The 19,422-nt window shown below is 27.3% G+C and overlaps 1 protein-coding gene and 1 long non-coding RNA gene across 5 annotated transcripts in view; one reads left to right on the top strand and one right to left on the bottom strand.

The window, feature by feature from the left end:
- LOC100879727 (uncharacterized) overlaps window positions 1–19,422 on the top strand; it is a 22,658-nt gene continuing 3,236 nt past the window's right edge. The window contains exons 1-6 of one of the 4 annotated variants that reach the window (XM_076533239.1): window positions 100–269; window positions 362–662; window positions 5,437–5,664; window positions 8,135–8,236; window positions 13,769–13,894; window positions 16,334–16,717. In XM_076533239.1, the coding sequence (XP_076389354.1) occupies window positions 5,499–5,664; window positions 8,135–8,236; window positions 13,769–13,894; window positions 16,334–16,425 (486 nt within the window). In that variant the 5' untranslated portion in view covers window positions 100–269; window positions 362–662; window positions 5,437–5,498 and the 3' untranslated portion in view covers window positions 16,426–16,717. Of the gene's footprint in view, window positions 663–5,436; window positions 5,665–8,134; window positions 8,237–13,768; window positions 13,895–16,333; window positions 16,718–19,422 lie in introns of those variants that run through there. The other 3 variants (XM_076533238.1, XM_076533237.1, XM_012283951.2) reach the window with 3 other exon arrangements.
- Window positions 14,450–19,422, bottom strand: part of LOC143264754 (uncharacterized) — a 16,176-nt gene continuing 11,203 nt past the window's right edge. Inside the window, exon 2 of the long non-coding RNA XR_013038681.1 lies at window positions 14,450–14,766. This is a non-coding gene — a long non-coding RNA (uncharacterized LOC143264754). The remainder of the gene's footprint in view (window positions 14,767–19,422) is intronic.

Consider the following 19,422-nt stretch of genomic DNA (forward strand, 5'->3'; position numbering starts at 1 on the left):
AAATATCTACTAGAATTTTTCGACAGAAACTAAACAATCTAAAATGCCTAAAAGCATTTTTCCAAATCAGAAAAATCTAAAGAAATGAAAATAGTATCAAGAAATTGAATTACAAGCGTCCCAGCATCTATTCAGGGTTAAAGAACAAAGACTTCAAGATTTTCAAAGATCCCGAAAACTTTCTCACAGGTTTCAGATTTGCAAAGACGATGGAACAAAGATGATAATTTTAATCGATTTGTTTGTACGTTTCCAGCAACGAAAAGAAGGTAACAATAGATAGAATACAACGGTTTATAGTAGTGACGAGTGTAGTAAGAGTAGTATGGTGGTGGTGGTGCCTAATATGTACTCTTTTCAGCCCCCGGCCGACAGTTCAACGCGACCCGTAGTCTTCAACGGTTGCTCGTACAATTCGAATCCGACGTACCTTTATAACGCCGTATTTTTATACTTTTCACTTTCCATCCATCGCGTTCAGTCGATCACTGAATTTAATATTTAATCGACGATCTTCTGTGTATCCAACGAGATGATTATTTAATAAGTTTGATGTTGATTGCTTTGTGCTAGCATCTCACTATGACGTTTTGGGGATTATGAGAGCTTGCCATCAAAACAAATGGATATTTCGTCCAGGATTATCTGAGGAAAATATAATGGTAAGAATCTAGCAAAAATCATAGAAGTAAAAATTTATATTTTATAATTATGAAACTGAAATAAATCTAGTCTTATAAATTTACTATCTAGTCTTATAAATATAACTTAACTATAAAATGAGAAACTTATAAAAGTCCATCACACTTTTAAATGTTTGGTAAACACGAAATATAAATAATATTAGATACGAAATCTGACTAACGTTACTAAAGAAGCGTGTAAAAATTACACAACTAAAGCTTCGTAAACACGCTTTGGAGGGACCGATACGATAATTTTTTTTTTCTACTGAAAAGAAGGAAATGATAATTTAACGAGATCAGAGGTTAATGTAGATAAAGATATTTTACTGTGTATTCCTCAGAATATTTTTGTTCATTCTTGTTTTTTAAATTCGATCGGTAGAGAATGGTCTCGATTGGTGGAAAATGGAGCGCGAAACGCGTGTTTTCGCTGGATAGGAAGTACAATGAGAATTTGAGTTTATATTCCACATTTTGCTCAAACATTGTTCTATTCGAACGTTCATTGTTCTATTAGAAAATTGTAAGCATTAAGCACAAAGGAAATTTATTTATAGACACCGTTTCTCTACTTCATTGTTAAGTATCGTAGCGAAGAGTTAGCGTCTAAAGTTGCAATTTTATGTTGCATCTAAATTTCATTTCTTGTAACAAAAGTTCGACAAGATTATACGGATGCTGCTTTTATATCCAACCTTGGTTTACTCCAATTTTTATGTATTTCTTACTCCATATCTTCCTTTTTTCTGAACTTCCCAGAAAACGTCTACTGTCGTGACGTAATTCCTCAAGTAGATAAACCGTGTCCGCTTTCTGTCATATTGTATCTAATAACTTAATTAACTTCGTGCTCGCTATCAATCTTGAACACTTTATGGTCATTTTTAATTTGCCTTCGCTGTTCCTTGAATACTGCGCAAGAAAAGTCAAACATCGCCGACTAAACGAAGGTGTAACACAAGAAGAAGAAAAACTCGACACAGCTCTCTTTTTGCGTGCCGAGCCCTTAATTGAACGTAATTAGCGATCGTTTGTCTTTATCATTAGGTCATGTCTTACAATGGATGTAACTTCTCCAGCTTATTCCGTATTTCTGCGTTATTTCACCATTTCGCTTTTATCGGAACACTTCACGCATCGAACTGTAATTTTGCAGAATATGTCGGATTTTTATTCATTTATTTTAATATTAATCATTGGGAAAGCTATTTGAAATGCTATTTTTAATATTTAAAGTATTTGAATGCGGTTATAGGAAATTTTTATTTATAAAAAAACGAAAGAGTTATAGGACAAATTTTTATTTATAAAACATTGTAAATATAAAATGAAGTTAAAATGAAGTTATGTAGATATACATATTATGTACATATAAAATGAAGTTATGAATAAAATACTGTGTGAAATACATTATTTTAATAGTTATTTTTAATGTTAGTTTTGATAGTTGAAGAAGTACTGTACATAATTTTAATTTTAAAAGTTATGAAGAACTATATGTATGCAATTAAATAGTAACTTCTTTAACAAATAAATTTTATAAATTTTTATGAAGTTGATATACAGGATCGTTTAGGAAAAATTATACATTTTGGTATGACTGCATACATTTTGGTATGAAATTAAGAAATATGAGATTTAAGTATGATTGTTTAGTAGTAAAAAATCTTTTAGAAGTTGATTATTTTTATTTTTGTGCTATCAAAGCTTAAACAGTTGCTAAAATATGTGAGTTAGGCGTTCCACCATAATAATCAGGACAAAATGGGGGGAGGCCCCACATGTCAAGGGGCCCCATTCTAAACCTTATAATATATGGTCCGCAATACAGAGGGTATTCCAAAAATCGTGATATAAACGACCAGCTGGCGATTCCACGTGCGAAAGTAAGTCGGAAAAGAAAGAAGTCTTTTCATATTCGATTTCTTGTCTGAAAAAGTTTACTTCGAATACTCTTCACTATGTTTGCAAGAAATTTTATTTCGAGAAGAAAAATTATTTTTGCATATCTTTAATTATCATTAATTTGATAATTATTGAATACTAGAAAGTAATGAATGCATATAGTAAAATAAGTAATTGATATTATAATAGTAAATGTTGAAATATATTATAAATTATTATTTTTCATATTGTCAATTAATCTGTGATACGATGAATTTTGTTATTAAAATAAACAATGACTAATAACAATAATTTACAATAATAATAATTGTTCTTAATAACCATTTGTTGAATTAACCTTCTTCATTACCAGAAACAAACTTTTTCATAAATATTTTCAAAAATGAGTAAATTCTTCTTCTTCTTCTTCTTCACAAGTGTTTTACATTATTTGATCAATCTTGCAAATTCCAAAAATGTATTTCTGAAACTAAAAAGATTTTAAATAGAGAAAAATCTACTATTCTCATGAACATTTTCAAAACATTAAAATATTCCATAAATAATTTATACGCCCCATAATAAAAATAAGTAATATTTGCGAAAAGAAAAAAGGACAGTAAACGTTTTTAAAATGTTAAAAAAATTTTTATGAACAGTTTATAGGTCGCGCAATAAAAGTGAACACAGAAAGAAATTTTTCTGCAGTGAACAAAAAAAGCCGGGGTTAAACTGGGAAATCTGCAAAAAATGAAATCGATGAGTGCTACTCAGAATCTCGAATAGCAATACAAAACACATAAATTTAGACGGGTAAATTATTCTCAAGGTACAACGAATTACGTGAACGATATCAAAAGCTTTGCTAATAAAGGCAACCATATGTTTTATGTGCAGCCACGCGATATTAGAAGCATCGATCTAACTTGAATAACAGATGCAAAGATAAGGCACAATGGCGTGATTTACCTTGAACTTCAGTTGTACCTTTGTTTTATCACACGTAAAGTGCACTTCAAACACGTGTAAACAAATATACATTCTAACTAATAATTATTAAAGAGGGTATAATAGCTTCTATATTATAATTTTGATATAATTATTTTGTTCTAGCTGCACTATTTTTTAAAAATTAGTTGAGGAAATATTTCTGTAATAATAGTTTCATTATAATAGTTCTATTATATTTTAATTAATTATTAAATTATTTTTAATAATTAATTAAAATATAATAGTTAAGTAAAATAGTTAAGTAGTATATTTTAATAGTTAATTAAAATATAATAGTTTAATAATATTTTAATAGTTAACTAAAATATAATACAGTAATCTGAATAATTCAGTTCTTGTAAATTTTACAAAAAATGATCGAACAATAAATAAATAAAAAATTCAAAATCATAATTTGATTAAAGGTATCGCGAATAAACTGCGATCAAATAGTTCAAATAAGCGGAAAAAATGAATCAGCGACCAGGTGTTCATGAAAACGGCTCAAAATGACACCTTCGTAACAGTTCTATCGAGCATAAAGGGTTCTTTTCAGAGCTCACCTTGGATGACGATGGAACGACGTTTGTTATCGTTCGTAATAGTATCTGCTGTTCCCTCAGTATTCTTATCGTGTAATTTTGCGCATACTTCCGGTTGCGACAATCATGCATACACATGAAATACCTGGATCATAGGAAAAGGTATAAAAATTCTCAACGATGATGTGCGATTACACCTTCAAACGCACTGACAAGTTAAAACTGACAATTAATTCTAGCTGCTATTTGATTTTTATTTGTTTTATTTGTTATGTTATATTATTGTATACATTTCATTATAGTATTACATACGTGACAAACATGACTTTTCATGTGTGATATTATTACAAACATGATTTTTGTTCATGTGTGATATTATTACAGACAGGACTTTTGTTCATGTGTGATATTATTACAAACATGACTTTTGTTCATGTATGATATTAATAAAAACATGACTTTGGTTCATGTGTGATATTATTACAAACATGATTTTTGTTCATATATGATATTATTACAAACATAACTTTTGTTTTTGTTATATAATAATTAATATAAATATTAACTATCACTAGAATGTTTTATTGTAACTTCAATGCTCTTATAATTACAAATTCTAGTTTATATTTGATTTTTGATATAATTTAGTTTAATTATAAATTGTAATATTACTGTAATGTTCATGTTACTAGGAACATTAGTTTGTTCATGTGTTATATCACTTAAAAAATTAAAATTTAAACAAGGTATTATAAATATATAAAAAATATATTAATATGTTTAAACAAAATTATTATTATTTATTTTTGAACACTCCAAGCTTCAGGTCTTCAAAAATATTATAATTCTTTATTTATGCTCATCTGCAAGTATTACTTAAATTATAGGTAGATTATCAAGGTGTAATTATGAAATTATTTTTAACCTACATTATTGTTATTTTTAACCCAAATTGTAGGTAATTATATTTATCAAACAAGTTTAACATAATTTGCTTAATTTAAAAAAATTGTTGGAAAATTTGTACAGATTGTACCTTCTCTCGAAATATTATGAACAATGTTGTATGCCGTTTTATACATAAATAAAAATTGTATAAATATATATCAAATACCTATTATATTTACTGAAATTAATTTTCCTTAGTCTAAGATGATTTTTGAACAATATAATAAATATACTTGGCCAGAAATTTTTGACAATTTATGTACTTTATTACTGTATCCAACGTCTTTACCGACTTACGTCCGCCATTTTGAAACTAATAAGTACACAAGTCCGAAATGTAACTTTACTTTATTTTAAAGATCTGTTTAATTTATTGTTCTAACTAGAATGTACCTGAAGGTAACACGGTATCAATCACGTCCAAAGATGTCGGAGAAGAGGCCCTAGCATGAAAAATATCGGTATAATTAGAATTTTGATACTTATTTTGACCCTCGGTGATCTCCAGTCGGTCACAGTAGTAAATCATCATCCGGACGAAGAGTATTATGTGGAACATGAGGTCCTCTACGAAGAAGCAATCGCCGAAGCGAAGAAGATGGAAATTTATCCAGGTACCTATGTTTATTTGGATATTTCGCGCTTGTTACTAGAAGCGCTATATCGAGCCTCTTGTGCAACTTCATTCCGTGTCTATAAAACATTTTTACGTAGCGCGGAAATCTATTTAACTTTCCTCCAAAAATAACCGCGCCTTTGATCCGTTTAAACGGATACATACTTCGGTAACATCCTGGCTCCAGTGAATTAGCTTCATGAACTTACGTTATCGGTTCTTCACAGTGGATATTTACACAAAACGAACGTAAATAATTACATAACTGTAGTTCAAATTTCTGAATCTGTTCTTTGCTATTTTAAAACTTGATGGTGAAAAGGGTTATAAATTGTATCTTGTTCAAACAATGGTGATTGTTTCTTCAAATAATGTTGTTCAAATATTGGTGATTGTTTGAAGTGACACACACATGATTTGAAATTATAAGGGAGAAAATGTGTAGCATATTAATATACATAATTATATTTTTTAATAAAAAATTTGTTAAATTTGAAGCTTAATAATGTACAAAAATTACCTAAAAATTGTATGCTATTAATAACTCAAAAATTAGTTAAATAATAAATCTTGTTAATATATAAAAAAGAACTAAAAATTTAATGCTATTAATTGATAACAAATTAGTTAAAAATTAAACTTTATTAATATGCAAAAATAACCTAAAAATTGAAGACTATTAATTTATAAAAAACTAGTTAAAAATTAAACCTCATTAACATATAAAAATTAATCAAAAATCGAAAACTTCGGTTCGAACATTTCCTACTAAAAAATGAGTTAAAAATAAAAAATTAGCTAAAAATCGAAAGCTATTCATTAATAAAAAATTAATTAAAATTGAAAGCTTTCATTAATAACAAATTAGTCAAAAATCGAAAGCCATCGATTAATAAAAATTAGTCAAAAATCGAAAGCCATCGATCAATAAAAATGAGTTAAAAACCGGAAGTAAGTAATTAATCAAAAAAGTAATTGAAAATCAAAAACGATTTGAAGTAAATTGAAGAACAATGCTGGTATCGTGCACATTCGTGACACGATTTTAAAACACTTGCGTAAAACCTCAGAATATTAATTAACATGAATCATACGTGTACTCCGTTTCGACTTAATGCGGTACATTCTAATAACACTGTAAGTCGAAGGTAATGGAAACACACCCATTAGTTTAAATAAGCACCTTTAAATAAATAGTAGGTACCTACTTACAGAATAGTTCAGTAATAAGGTCGCTAGTTCGATGCTTTTTAATTCGCTGGAATTATAGATTCTGAGTCATCTTATTTGTCATTATTTATTGCGCAATATGGAATTAATCATTAAGTGAAATCAATTTATGCTAAGGACATTGATTTATAATAAATCACACTTTCTTAAATCTTAAAATTTCAAAAGGTATTTAAGTTCATAAATTCTGAATTCTTAAAGTTTTGATGTTAAATAATTTCAAATTTCCAAGTACTACAATTAAATCTATAGCCTCAAATCTAAAATTTCTAAGCTCTCAAACTTGCAAATTCTTGAACTTTCAAAATTCAAATGTTGTGGAGTTCCAAAAGTCTCAGAGTCTCACATTGCAGAATTCTTATATTTCTAAATATTTGAAATTAAAAAATTCCTATTTAGTAAAGTCAGAAAACTCCCAAATTTTTAAATTCTTAAATTCTCAAACTTGCACGTTCTTAAAATTCAAAAATTTCAATGTATTAAAGTCTAAAAACTCTCAAATTCTCAAATCTCCAAATTTGAAAATTTTTTACATTTAGAAATTCCAATGTATCAAAGTCTCAAAAGTCCCAAATTCTTCAAGTCCCATAATTCCAAAGTCTTAAACTCTCAAACTCTTAAGTTCCTATATTTCAAAATTCTTAACATTCAGAAATTCCAATGTGTCAAAGTCACAAAAGTTCCAAATTCTCAAATTTTCAATTTCTTCAAGTTCCTAAATTCCAAAGTTCCAAATTCTCAAACTCTTAAATTTCAAATTTTGCAAATTTTCCAAGTTCCAAAATTCCGATGTTCTGAAATTTCAAATTTCCAAACCTCAAATACCCAAAATTCGAAAATCTTGAAATACCAAAGTAGCAAAACACCAAAATTCCAAGATCTCAAATCTTCAAAGTTCAAAACTTCGGCATTTCAGAAATGCCGTTCAAGCTTCAATATTCCAAAATCTCCTTTTAAAAAATAAAATTGTACTAAAAATTTCCTGTTTTCAATTTTGATAATTCATAAAGCACCAAAGTTTCTTAAATCTTACATAGATCATTCAACCCTGCACTCCATTCTTTGGCTATAACTAAATTATTTCAAACTAACCACTTTCATCCACTTAATTGTTATTACTCAAAGAAATAACTAACATACAGTTAAATATATTTACATACATGAATAAATATAATGTATAATAACATACGGTTAACATACATAATAACAAAATTATAATATTCTCTTAAATTCTGCAGGTCCAATTCCAGGATGCAAACCTTGTACGGATTCAGAGATGACCTACTGTAAAGATGGGAGCGTCATAAGTGATCATTGTTGCTGCGACGGCAGTTCTAATAGTAAGTGTCACAATCAGCATAAAAAACGTATCGCATTTCCAAGTCTAAAGTTTTTAAATTCTTTTTTAACGAATGTTCTTCTGTTTAGAAAAAAGAAATTGGTATATACACATTTATAGAAAAAAAGGCACGCTTCATTGATTTCTTTAACCTTCATACACACTACCAAGGTTAACGTTCAGGATAATTTCACTTAATAATCACTGCTCGCTTTTATGTGGTTTTCAATATACAGATTGTCTTATTTAATCTTTCTCTGAATATTGTTTTTCAAGTATGAAAATACAAAAACACTTTCATATGTAATTTTACTGATGTTAAATATTGGAATATCGGATTAATGAATTAATGTTAATATTAAATATCGACATATTTAATAAATTAATATTGATAGTAAATATTGTAAATAGCAAATATAATTACTTACTTAATTATGTTGATATTTACTATTAATTAAATATTAAATTGATTGATATTATTGATATTAAATATCTGATGAATGTTGAGTACTTAATACTAGGAAAATTAAGTATGAAAAGTTCTTTACGTTTTTATAGTTAAAAAGGCTAATTGAGAAACGTAGAAAAATAGAATATCTTGGGTGTTTATTTTATATCGCAAAATATTATAACAAAACAAATATTACCTTGCAAAATATTATAATAAAACAAAAAATCACCTTGTAAAATATTATAACAAAACAAAAATTACCTTGCAAAATATTATAATAAAACAAAAATTACCTTGCAAAATATTATAACAAAACAAAAATTACCTTGCAAAATATTATAATAAAACAAAAATTACCTTGCAAAATATTATAACAAAACAAAATATTACCTTGAAAAATATTATAATAAAACAAAATATTATCTCGCAATATTTAACGAATGTAACTAATAAAAAATAAGGCTATTTAACGAATTAAACTTGCGAACAAAACATTTCAATCTAGAGTGGTTTGGTATAAGAGAAACCACCATATGATGCAAACTTACTTTGAAGGTCGAGTGGTAGGGGGATTCAATTTAATTTTTGTAAATGCAACCACATGTTCTTTTTTATGCAAGTTCGTTCTCTGGAACATACGAGAAAGTAACTTATGCCATATGTAATATAACGTATCAAAAGATTTCATACTTATTTTTTTCTCTGTTACTTAACTGTTAATTGATAGAATCTTTAGAGTTCTCGAAATTAAATTTACTCGATAATAAATTATTATAATAAATAATAAATACTTTATTCAGAAAATTGTTTGCTGAAAATTGTTCATTTTTTAATACAAGCACTTTGATTAAAATAAAATAAAATTTTATATAATATGAAAATCAAATTGATAATATAATTTGTTACTTATTCAAAGCTAAAAAATATGTGAAACATAAAGAGTTAACATAACTCAAATTTATAAATGATATCAATATCTCAGAAAATAAACTTAATAAAAAATTTGACCTTGACGTATATGAAGATTAAAAAAATCGATGAAGCAGATCTTTTTCGTATAAATATCGAAATATTTTTAACAAATTTAATAGATTCAGATTGAAATAGGCATGTTTGCTTTCTTACTAATCTCCCCGAATTCCGCTCCGTGTTCCACTTGTATCTGGCATATGTAACTTTTGCTCTTGGTTTATTTACGTTAGAAATCGTCTGAAAACAGCGATCGCGTGTAAGTAGACAATTCGTGCGTGAAAAATACACGAACATTGGCGAAATGCAATTGTGTAACGTTTCATGGAAACTTCGTGCCACGATAATGATAACAGTAGAATAGTGTCATGGAGATTACAAAAGTGTACGATGGAATAATAATTTGTATGCACAATGTGAAATGAAATCGAATTTGTTTAGAGCTATTGTGTTGTGTGTATAATAATGTGTATGTATAAATTGAGGATGTGAAGGTATAGGAAGGTTATTATTAAACAAGAATTTTTTGATTGGTTATTAAGTTAGCAATTGAGAAAATTAGTAGGTTTCAAATTTGCTAAATAAGTTTGTGAGATTGTAGGCTTATATGTTTAGAAGTTCACAAATTTACAAATTTACAATCTTACACATTTAAAGTATTACAAATTTATAGTCTTACAAATTTACAATCTTACAAATTTACAGTCTTACAAATGTACAATCTTACAAATTTACAATATTATAAATTTACAATCTTACGAATTTACAATCTTACAAATTTACAATCTCACAAATTTACAAACTTATAAATTTACAAGTTTACAAGTTTGCAAGTTTGCAAGTTTGCAAGTTTGCAAGTTTGCAAGTTTACAAGTTTTCAAGTTTGCAAGTTTGAAAGTTTACAAGTTTACAAGTTTACAATCTTACAAGTTTGCAAGTTTGCAAGTTTGCAAGTTTGCAAATTTACAAGTTTGAAAGTTTGAAAGTTTGAAAGTTTGAAAGTTTGAAAGTTTACAAGTTTACAAGTTTACAAGTTTGCAAGTTTGCAAGTTTACAAGCTTGCAAGTTTGCAAGTTTGCAAGTTTACAAGTTTTCAAGTTTGCAAGTTTGCAAGTTTGCAAGTTTGCAAGTTTGCAAGTTTGCAAGTTTGCAAGTTTACAAGTTCATGGATGTTACATTTACTTATTCATGGGTTTATAAAATGTACACATTTACCAACTTTTTCAACTCCAAAGATTTGGGTAGTTTAAAATTTTTAAATTAGCAACTGATTCATTTTCAAATTTATAAATTTACAATTTTAGAAATTTTTAGTTATACACATTTGTATTCTTATAAATTTACATTCTTACAAATGCATTCTTACAAATTTACATTCTTACTTTGCATTTTTCCAAATTTGCATTCTTACAAATTGACTATCTTAAAATTACAGCCTTACAAAAATTTACAATCTCACAACTTTACAATTTTTCCAAATTTCCATGTTATAAATTTACAATCTTAAGAAAATTTACTGCCTAACAAATTTACAATTTTACAAATTTTCAGTCTCAAAAAAATGATAACCTTATAATCTCAAAAATTTTGTGACTTCACTTTTACAAGTTAACTTCAAATTTTCACATATCATTATTTAATACATCTTATGACTAATTTATAACTATTCACAGTTATTCATAATCAATAAAGAGCAATTCTATTTCATAAAAACACACAATGAGATCTTAACAATTTAATTTAACAATTTATTTAACAATTTATTTACAATGAAAATATTATATACTAAGAATTCATCATTTTTAACATCATTGGATTATTAGTTTAATATAACTTTATTCTTTTTAAATTTTCATTAACCTATTGCTACAGAATTTTCATTACAATTGTAATCATTATGACTATGATTATACGATCATTCTGTTTGTAAAATAATATAACAAAACCTTGTATTTAATCAACACTCATTTTAACGTAACAATTCTAAAAATAACTCCAACTTTATTTCTATTACAAGACGAAATAAAAATCGACCAGGTAAATACACCTGAGCAGAAGTGTAACCACATGTGGGAAAAATTATCCTGTGCTAGCGATCCATTCTTGTTATTCATCTACATGTTAATGTCCAGATGGGGTAGATATATTAGCTGAGTCACACAAAAAGATCAATACATTCGTTAACGGAGACTCTCCGTGTATCATGTGTGTTCTTTATCAGTGTACAACTTATCAATCACAAAACTCTAGCACCAAAAATAATTTCATCTAATCGAATGTCTAATTATAATAATTCCTCGAATCTTTCAGTTGAATAAACTTTCTGTAGGTCTCAGTTTCTTGCTTTATAGATTACATTTTATCATATTATATTACTTTTTATTGCTTTATAAGTTATATTTTATGTTGCATGAAATTGATACTTTGTACAGAATGTAATTTTTATTCGTATCATTTACGATTTGGTTGACGTTTAAATATGTTATCAAGGTCAATGTTCGGAATAATATTATTCTGAGGTTTCATTAACAGAGATTATAAATTTTATACATATCCTTCAAAGTTAAATATATGTTGATTAAAATTTATGAAGCTTAAATAATAAAAATATGTTGTATAAAGACTTTAGAGGTTTAAATAAAGATTTAAGAAAAAATTGAATAAAGGAATTTCGAGATAAATTTGAAGAAAAATTAAATAAAGAAATTGAAAGAAAGATGTAAAGAAAATTGAAATAAAGGAATTTAAAGAAAAATTTAAGGAAAATTTGAACAGAAGAATTTAAAGAAAAATTTAAGGAAATTTTAAATAAACGAATTTAAAGAAAAATTTAAGGAAAATTGAAATAAAAGAATTTAAATAAAAATTAAAGGAAAATTTAAATAAAAGAATTTGAAGAAAGATTTAAAGATTTAAAAGCAAAATTTCAGTTTAAAAAATTAAATAAAAGTGATATCAAAATAGATATAAAATATAAGACATAATTTTAGTGTTACAAATGTTTCATTGAGTTTATAATATAAATAATTTTGAGAAGTAATATTTGTATAAGAAGAAAGAAATTCACGTGGTTTTAGCCATAATAGTAGTTACTGCGAGGATAGAGTATGCGAATAACGACGATCATGGAAATAGAATTGCATTGTTGCACGCTCCACCCGCATGTGTCGAATACGTAAGTTCGTTTCGATCAGTTTCGTAAATTACATGTCTCTGCACTTTTCTATTCTTCCAAAATCAATAAAAACTCTTGGAACTAAAAAGCGTATACAGTTTATGTTTTTAATTCAACTTCAAAATAGATCTGTAAACCAAAATGAAATATTCGAATTTTCTGAACTAATTCGAAACTATTCATAATTTTGTTAAAAATTCCTTTATTATAATAATATTTAGTAATATTGTGTTACCAATTATTTTTTGTGAAATGGTAAAATGAAAGAAGTGAAACTTGTATAAGTAATTATGTTACTGTTCGATGACGATTTATGTATCAGCCAGAATATCTTATAAGTTCTCTTATTATTCTTATTATTGTGTAGTAACTAGAACATTTTACGAATTATTTTATTATTTTTAATATTATGTGCCAACTAGAATGTTTTACAAGTTATTTTATTATTTTTATTATTATGCACCAATTAGAATAAAATAAAAAAAATTATTTTATTATTTTTATTATGGTACACCAACTAGATTATTTTACAAGTCATTTTATTATTTTTATTATTACGTGCCAACTAAAAAATTCTACAAATCATTTTATTATTTTTATTATGATGTACCAACTGGAATATTTTCCAAGTTATTTTATTATTTTTATCATTACGTATCTGCCAGAATATTTTGCAAACCTTTTTATTATTCTTTTATTTCATATATTTTATAGATTATCGAATTCGATATATGTATATCAGTTTGTTTAAAGTCTCTTTGATACATTTTATTTTATTATTATTTTACTATTGTACATTTTATCTATCACTGAATTTGATATACATATATGTATTCCAATCTATTCTTGTTTAAAGTCTTTCAAACCTAATTTATCACGAATATTCGTTGATTTTGTTATTAAACTTCTATCCTACATTAATCAATCTATTGTTTTAGAGGTATTCCTCTTCGTTAAGCACACTTGTCGCGTCGGACCAGAAGAATGTGAAGTACAGGCCAAAGACTGTGCCGAGTACACGAGGTTACGGGAATGTTGCTGTCATTCCTACCTAGCTTCTACTTGTAAGTATAATTTTTCTATTCATTTACTAATTTCTCTTTTAAATACATAAGCACAGATTTGATAATTAAAAAATTCAATAATTACAGATGTAACAAATATTTTGTTCCTCTTTTTTTTTTTAAATGAACCATTGAAAAATACGTTTTTTAAAATTAGTTATACACATAAAACAAAGAAATGTAACATGACCTATTATTACACTGAAATTATGTTAATAGATAGTTTCAATTTTAATAAATTATTTACAAAGATACATTTTGATTTCTCTTTTTCACTAATTGATGCTCCATTTTGTATGATTTAATAAAGTAATGAAAATGTAATATAGTTGTTTTGGATAAAATAATCAAAACGTAATGTAGATTTCTTTCTTTGGATAAAATAATGAAAATATTATGTAAATTTTTGTTAAATACAGACAAAATAATGAGAATGTAACATAGGCTTTCTTTGATAAAATAATGAAAATGTAATATAGGCTCTTCTTTGATAAAATAATGAAAATGTAATATAAAATTTTTTTTGAATAAAATAATGTAAATATAAACAAGAAATTAATTACATTAGTCTACATTTATTTACAGTTATAGAAACAATTTATTACATGATAGTACAGATATTTATAAGTAAACACAAATTCGATATCAGCCGCTGACTTCATTATAAGAACTTCATCATTTTGTCGTCTCCATTCCTTCCATTTTCTCAAGACAGATAGCGCTCCAGTTAGTTTAGATCTCAATGTCAACAATACGGATTTCCATACTTCATTCAATGAAAGTTGATGCTCAATTTTTGCTATGTAGCAAACTTCAGTTGGCTCCCTACCAGTTAGTGCTGCTCCATTACCGTAAACTTCACACTCCATTAGCTATATACGCGGTGGACAAAAATATGTGATTCAGGAAAAGAGCCAATTGAAGGCAACAAGTTTACAAACTTCCAAATCTTCACATCTTTTCACTTTCAAACTTCCAAATCCCCAAACTTTTACACTTTTAAACTTCTGAATCGACGAGTTTCTAAATTTTCAAACTTTTAAATTTACAAATTTTTAATTTTTAAACTTTGAAATCTATAAATTTCTACATTTTTTAAGTTCTGAATCGAAGAGTTTCTAAATGTTCATACTTCGAAATTTACAAATTTCTAAATTTTCAAACTTTGAGATTTATGAATTTCTAAATTTTCAAACTTGCAAATATACAAATGCATAAATATTCACTCTTCTAGATCTTCTAATTTATAAATTGACAGATTTATAAATCATCGAACATTAAAATTCTTAAATTTCTGAATTTAAAAAATTTTTTAATTTATAATTATTCAAACTACTTGACTTCAATTTTGGAAATTAGAGAATGTGAAAATGTAAAAATTGGAAGAATTGGGAAGTTGGAAAACTAGGCATTTGGAAAATTAAAAATTTGTGAAATTACAAATTAGGGAATTTTGGAAATTGGAAATTTGGGAGTTTGAGAATTTGAGAAATTGGGAATTTGGGGAATTGGGAATTTGGGGAATTGGGAATTTGTGGAATTGGGAATTTGGGGGATTGGGAGTTTGGCGAAATGGGAATTTGGGGAATTGGGAATTTGGGCAATTAGGAATTTGGGCAATTAGGAATTTGGGAAATTAGGAATTTGGGGAATTGGGAATTTGAGGAATTGGGAATTTGGAGAATTGGGAATTTGGGAAATTGGGAATTTGGGGAATTTGGGGAATTGGGAATTTGGGGAATTGGGAATTTAGGGAATTGGGAATTTGGGGAATTGGGAATTTGGGGAATTGGGAATTTGGGGAATTGGGAATTTGGGGAATTGGGAATTTGGGGAATTGGGAATTTGGGAAATTGGGAATTTGGGGAATTGGGAATTTGGGGAATTGGGAATTTGGGGAATTGGGAATTTGGGGAATTGGGAATTTGGGGAATTGGGAATTTGAGGAATTGAGAATTTGGGGATTTGGGAATTTGGGGAATTGGGAATTTGGTGATTTGGAAATTGGGAATTTGGGGAATTAGGAATTTGGCAATTTGGGAAATTGGGAATTTGGGGAATTGGGAATTTGAGGAATTGGGAATTTGGGGAATTGGGAATTTGGGGAATTGGGAATTTGGGGGTTTGGGAACTTGGGTAATTGGGAATTTGGGGAATTGGAAATTTAGAGAATTTGAGAATTTAAGATTTTGAAAATTTGAGAAATTGAGAATTTGGAGATTCATACATTTAAAAATTTGAAAATTTGATAAATCATGTATTTGGAAGTCTAATAACTTGAAAGTCTGAAAATTTCTTGAACCTTTAAAAATTGAAAATCGCTCATAATCATTCATCATTTCTCTTATCACTAGAACTATGAATTGCAATAAAAGTATCACTGATCTAATCTTTCTGTATATAATTTCATTACTAACAACAAAATTTTGTTTCTTTCAGGGAAATCTTTAGCGAATAGTGCCGAAAGATACACAGACACAAATATTACGAAGTTCCTGGTGATATTGACAGTACTCAGGTTGTTCCTATAGCCCATTTCACCGGTAACGTTTGATACCAGGTGTTTTACACGAAATATAAATTATTTTATTAAATTATTTTTCCACCGACTTGCGAAAAGTATACAAAACCAATGAACGTTTATACACATGTGACAACGAAACCAAATTGTGTATCAACTTACAAAGTAGCTATATTGTATTAGCATAACAAGATAATTTTTGCGATTTTATGTACATAACTTACTATTACATAGAAAAGTAAGATATATTGTTTAAAACCCGTATTTTGTACTATATAACAAATAGAACGCATCAAAATGAATACATATGAATTATGTAGAACATTCTTTTTATTTCACCGTCTGCCTTCATTTAACGCTATTTCTAAAAGTGACAAGAGACACCCTTCCCGTGCCATTTATTTAACAGATGCGTCAGTCACGACTAACTATTCAGGGCTATAACATTAAAACGAACAAAGAAAATTAATATATTTTAACTATTTTATATTCAGGGATCCTTGATAATGTAACTTATAGCTAGACCAAAATTTCAAGTTGAAAAGTATTCAAAATTTGAGTAAGGTTTGTCACATTTGAGCTGTAAGTGAGTCACGAGTGAGACTCGTCAAAGTACGGGAAGGGAATAACTTGAAATTACTCTCTAAGTTGAATCATTTCTCCACAAGTAATTTTTTGACTTTTCATAGTAGTTAAATATATTCAGCGATATCATTTTTTCAAGCTCATCTTAGAATTTAAAATTTGTGTATGGTATGCTTATTTTTACCATGAAGTGTCTTTTGGTGATTTAAGGATTTCATTATTGAGCCTAATTTTAAACCATTTTACATATAAATATATACCCCATTTTGCAGTATCATATCTATTATTATCAGATTAGAGAATCCCGATTTCAGTTGTAACGAAAAATACAGGAGTTGCGACATAACTTTGATATTCGCTTATTTTCTGCCATCTTGGATTTTAGTGTACACCGCTGTATTTATGTATTGTAGATTGAGAATTTGAGAAATTGGGAATTTGGGGAATTGGGAATTTGGGGAATTAGGAATTTGGGGAATTGGGAATTTGGGGAATTGGGAATTTGGGGAATTGGGAATTTGGGGAATTGGGAATTTGGGGAATTGGGAGTTGGGAATTTGGAGAATTTGGGAAATTGGGAATTTGGGGAATGGGGAATTTGAGGAATTGGGAATTTGGGGAATTGGGGAATTGGGAAATTGGGAATTTGGGGAATTGGGAAATTGGGAATTTGGGGAATTAGGAATTTGAGGAATTGGGAATTTGGGGAATTGGGAATTTAGGGAATTGGGAATTTGGAGAATTGGGAATTTGGGAAATTGGGAATTTGGGAATTTGGGAATTTGGGAATTTAGGAAATTGGAAATTTAGGGAAATGGAAATTTCGGGAATTGGGTTAGAATCTACAACGTGATTAAATAATCTCTAATAAAAACACATGAATGTATCAATAAATATATTCCTCAAATTATTTACATTTAACTGATAATTTGAAATCCCGACAGTTTTGGCAATTATTTGCATTCCAACAAAAAGGCGTCAAAAGACACTTTTTGGTTAAAAGAGCTATACACAAAATCGTAGTAGAAATAGTGTAAATCTTGCATAATATAAACGAGCATATAGGATATTATTTATATACTCATTTAAGCTTTTTAAGCTTTAACACGCTATTATTTTTAGATTTAAAACGTGAATTTACGTAGGAAAGTGAAGATTTGGAATAATTTCGTGATATTTCTGATATTTTTAAATTTAATAGAAATATCACATTAATAGTTATAATTTTCGGTTTGTAAACTTATAATGTTTGAAACATTGTATTGGATAGTTTTATTATGCAAAAATGTTATCTTTTAGTTTTAATATTAGAAATTTTTATTGCAGTAAACTTTCATAATTACTGTTTTTATTCAGTGAAGCTTCAGAGAACTTAATTATTTTTTTACTTTGACAAGCTTTAATATTTGAAATTTAATATTTAGTATTTAATATTTATGTTAGGAACCTTTATTTTGGGTAGGCTTAAAATTCAAAATTCTTATGTTATGAAGCTCAAGTATAAAAAATTTTGATTTTGAAGAGCTTTAATATATAAAATTCTTACCTTGAGAAGTTTCAATACTTAAAATATTTATTTTGAGAAGTTTCAGTGTTTAAATTTTTTATTTTGAGAGGTTTCAGCATTTAAAATTTTTAGTTTGAGAGATTTCAGAATTTACAATTCTTAGTTTGAGAGGTTTCAGTATTTAAAATTTTTATTTTGAGAGATTTCAGTATTTAGAATTCTTAGTTTGAGAGGTTTCAGTACTTAAAATATTTATTTTGAGAAGTTTCAGTATTTAAATTTCTGAATGTTTGAGAGGCTTCAGTATTTAAAATGTTTATTTTGTATAATCCTAAAAGTGTCCAAAAAAATGACTATAATAAATATTTAGTAAAGCTATTAACATAAATTATCAAGTTTTTATTTTGTATAAATTTTAATTTTGTATAAGAATTGTACAAACGTAAGTGTCTACTGACTATACTAAATATTATATACCAAATATCTACACTATACTAAATAAATCAATCTATTAAATATTTAGTATAGCTTTTAACATAAATCGTCAAGTTTCTATTTTATATAAATTTGTATAGATTTTAATTTTGTCTAAGTCTTGTACAAAGTGTCTACTGAACGTAAGTGTATACTGAATGTACTAAATATTATACACCAAATATTTACACTATACTAAATATGTCAGTCTACTAAATACTTAGTATAATCCATAACACAAATCAATAACCAAGCTATTGTTATATAGCTACAATTAAAAACAATAAACAATTTACTAAATAAGCAATTTACCTAAAGCACACATTTCGCAATAACAAAAAATGGCCGTGCTCCACATTCAAAATAAGGCACGTCTCTCAGATTTTATGTTAGTATTTCACTCGAGTTTTATATTGTTTCAAGCATGAACATTATCACGAT

This window comes from Megachile rotundata, chromosome 7, assembly GCF_050947335.1.
Source record: "Megachile rotundata isolate GNS110a chromosome 7, iyMegRotu1, whole genome shotgun sequence".
Lineage (NCBI taxonomy): Eukaryota > Metazoa > Arthropoda > Insecta > Hymenoptera > Megachilidae > Megachile > Megachile rotundata.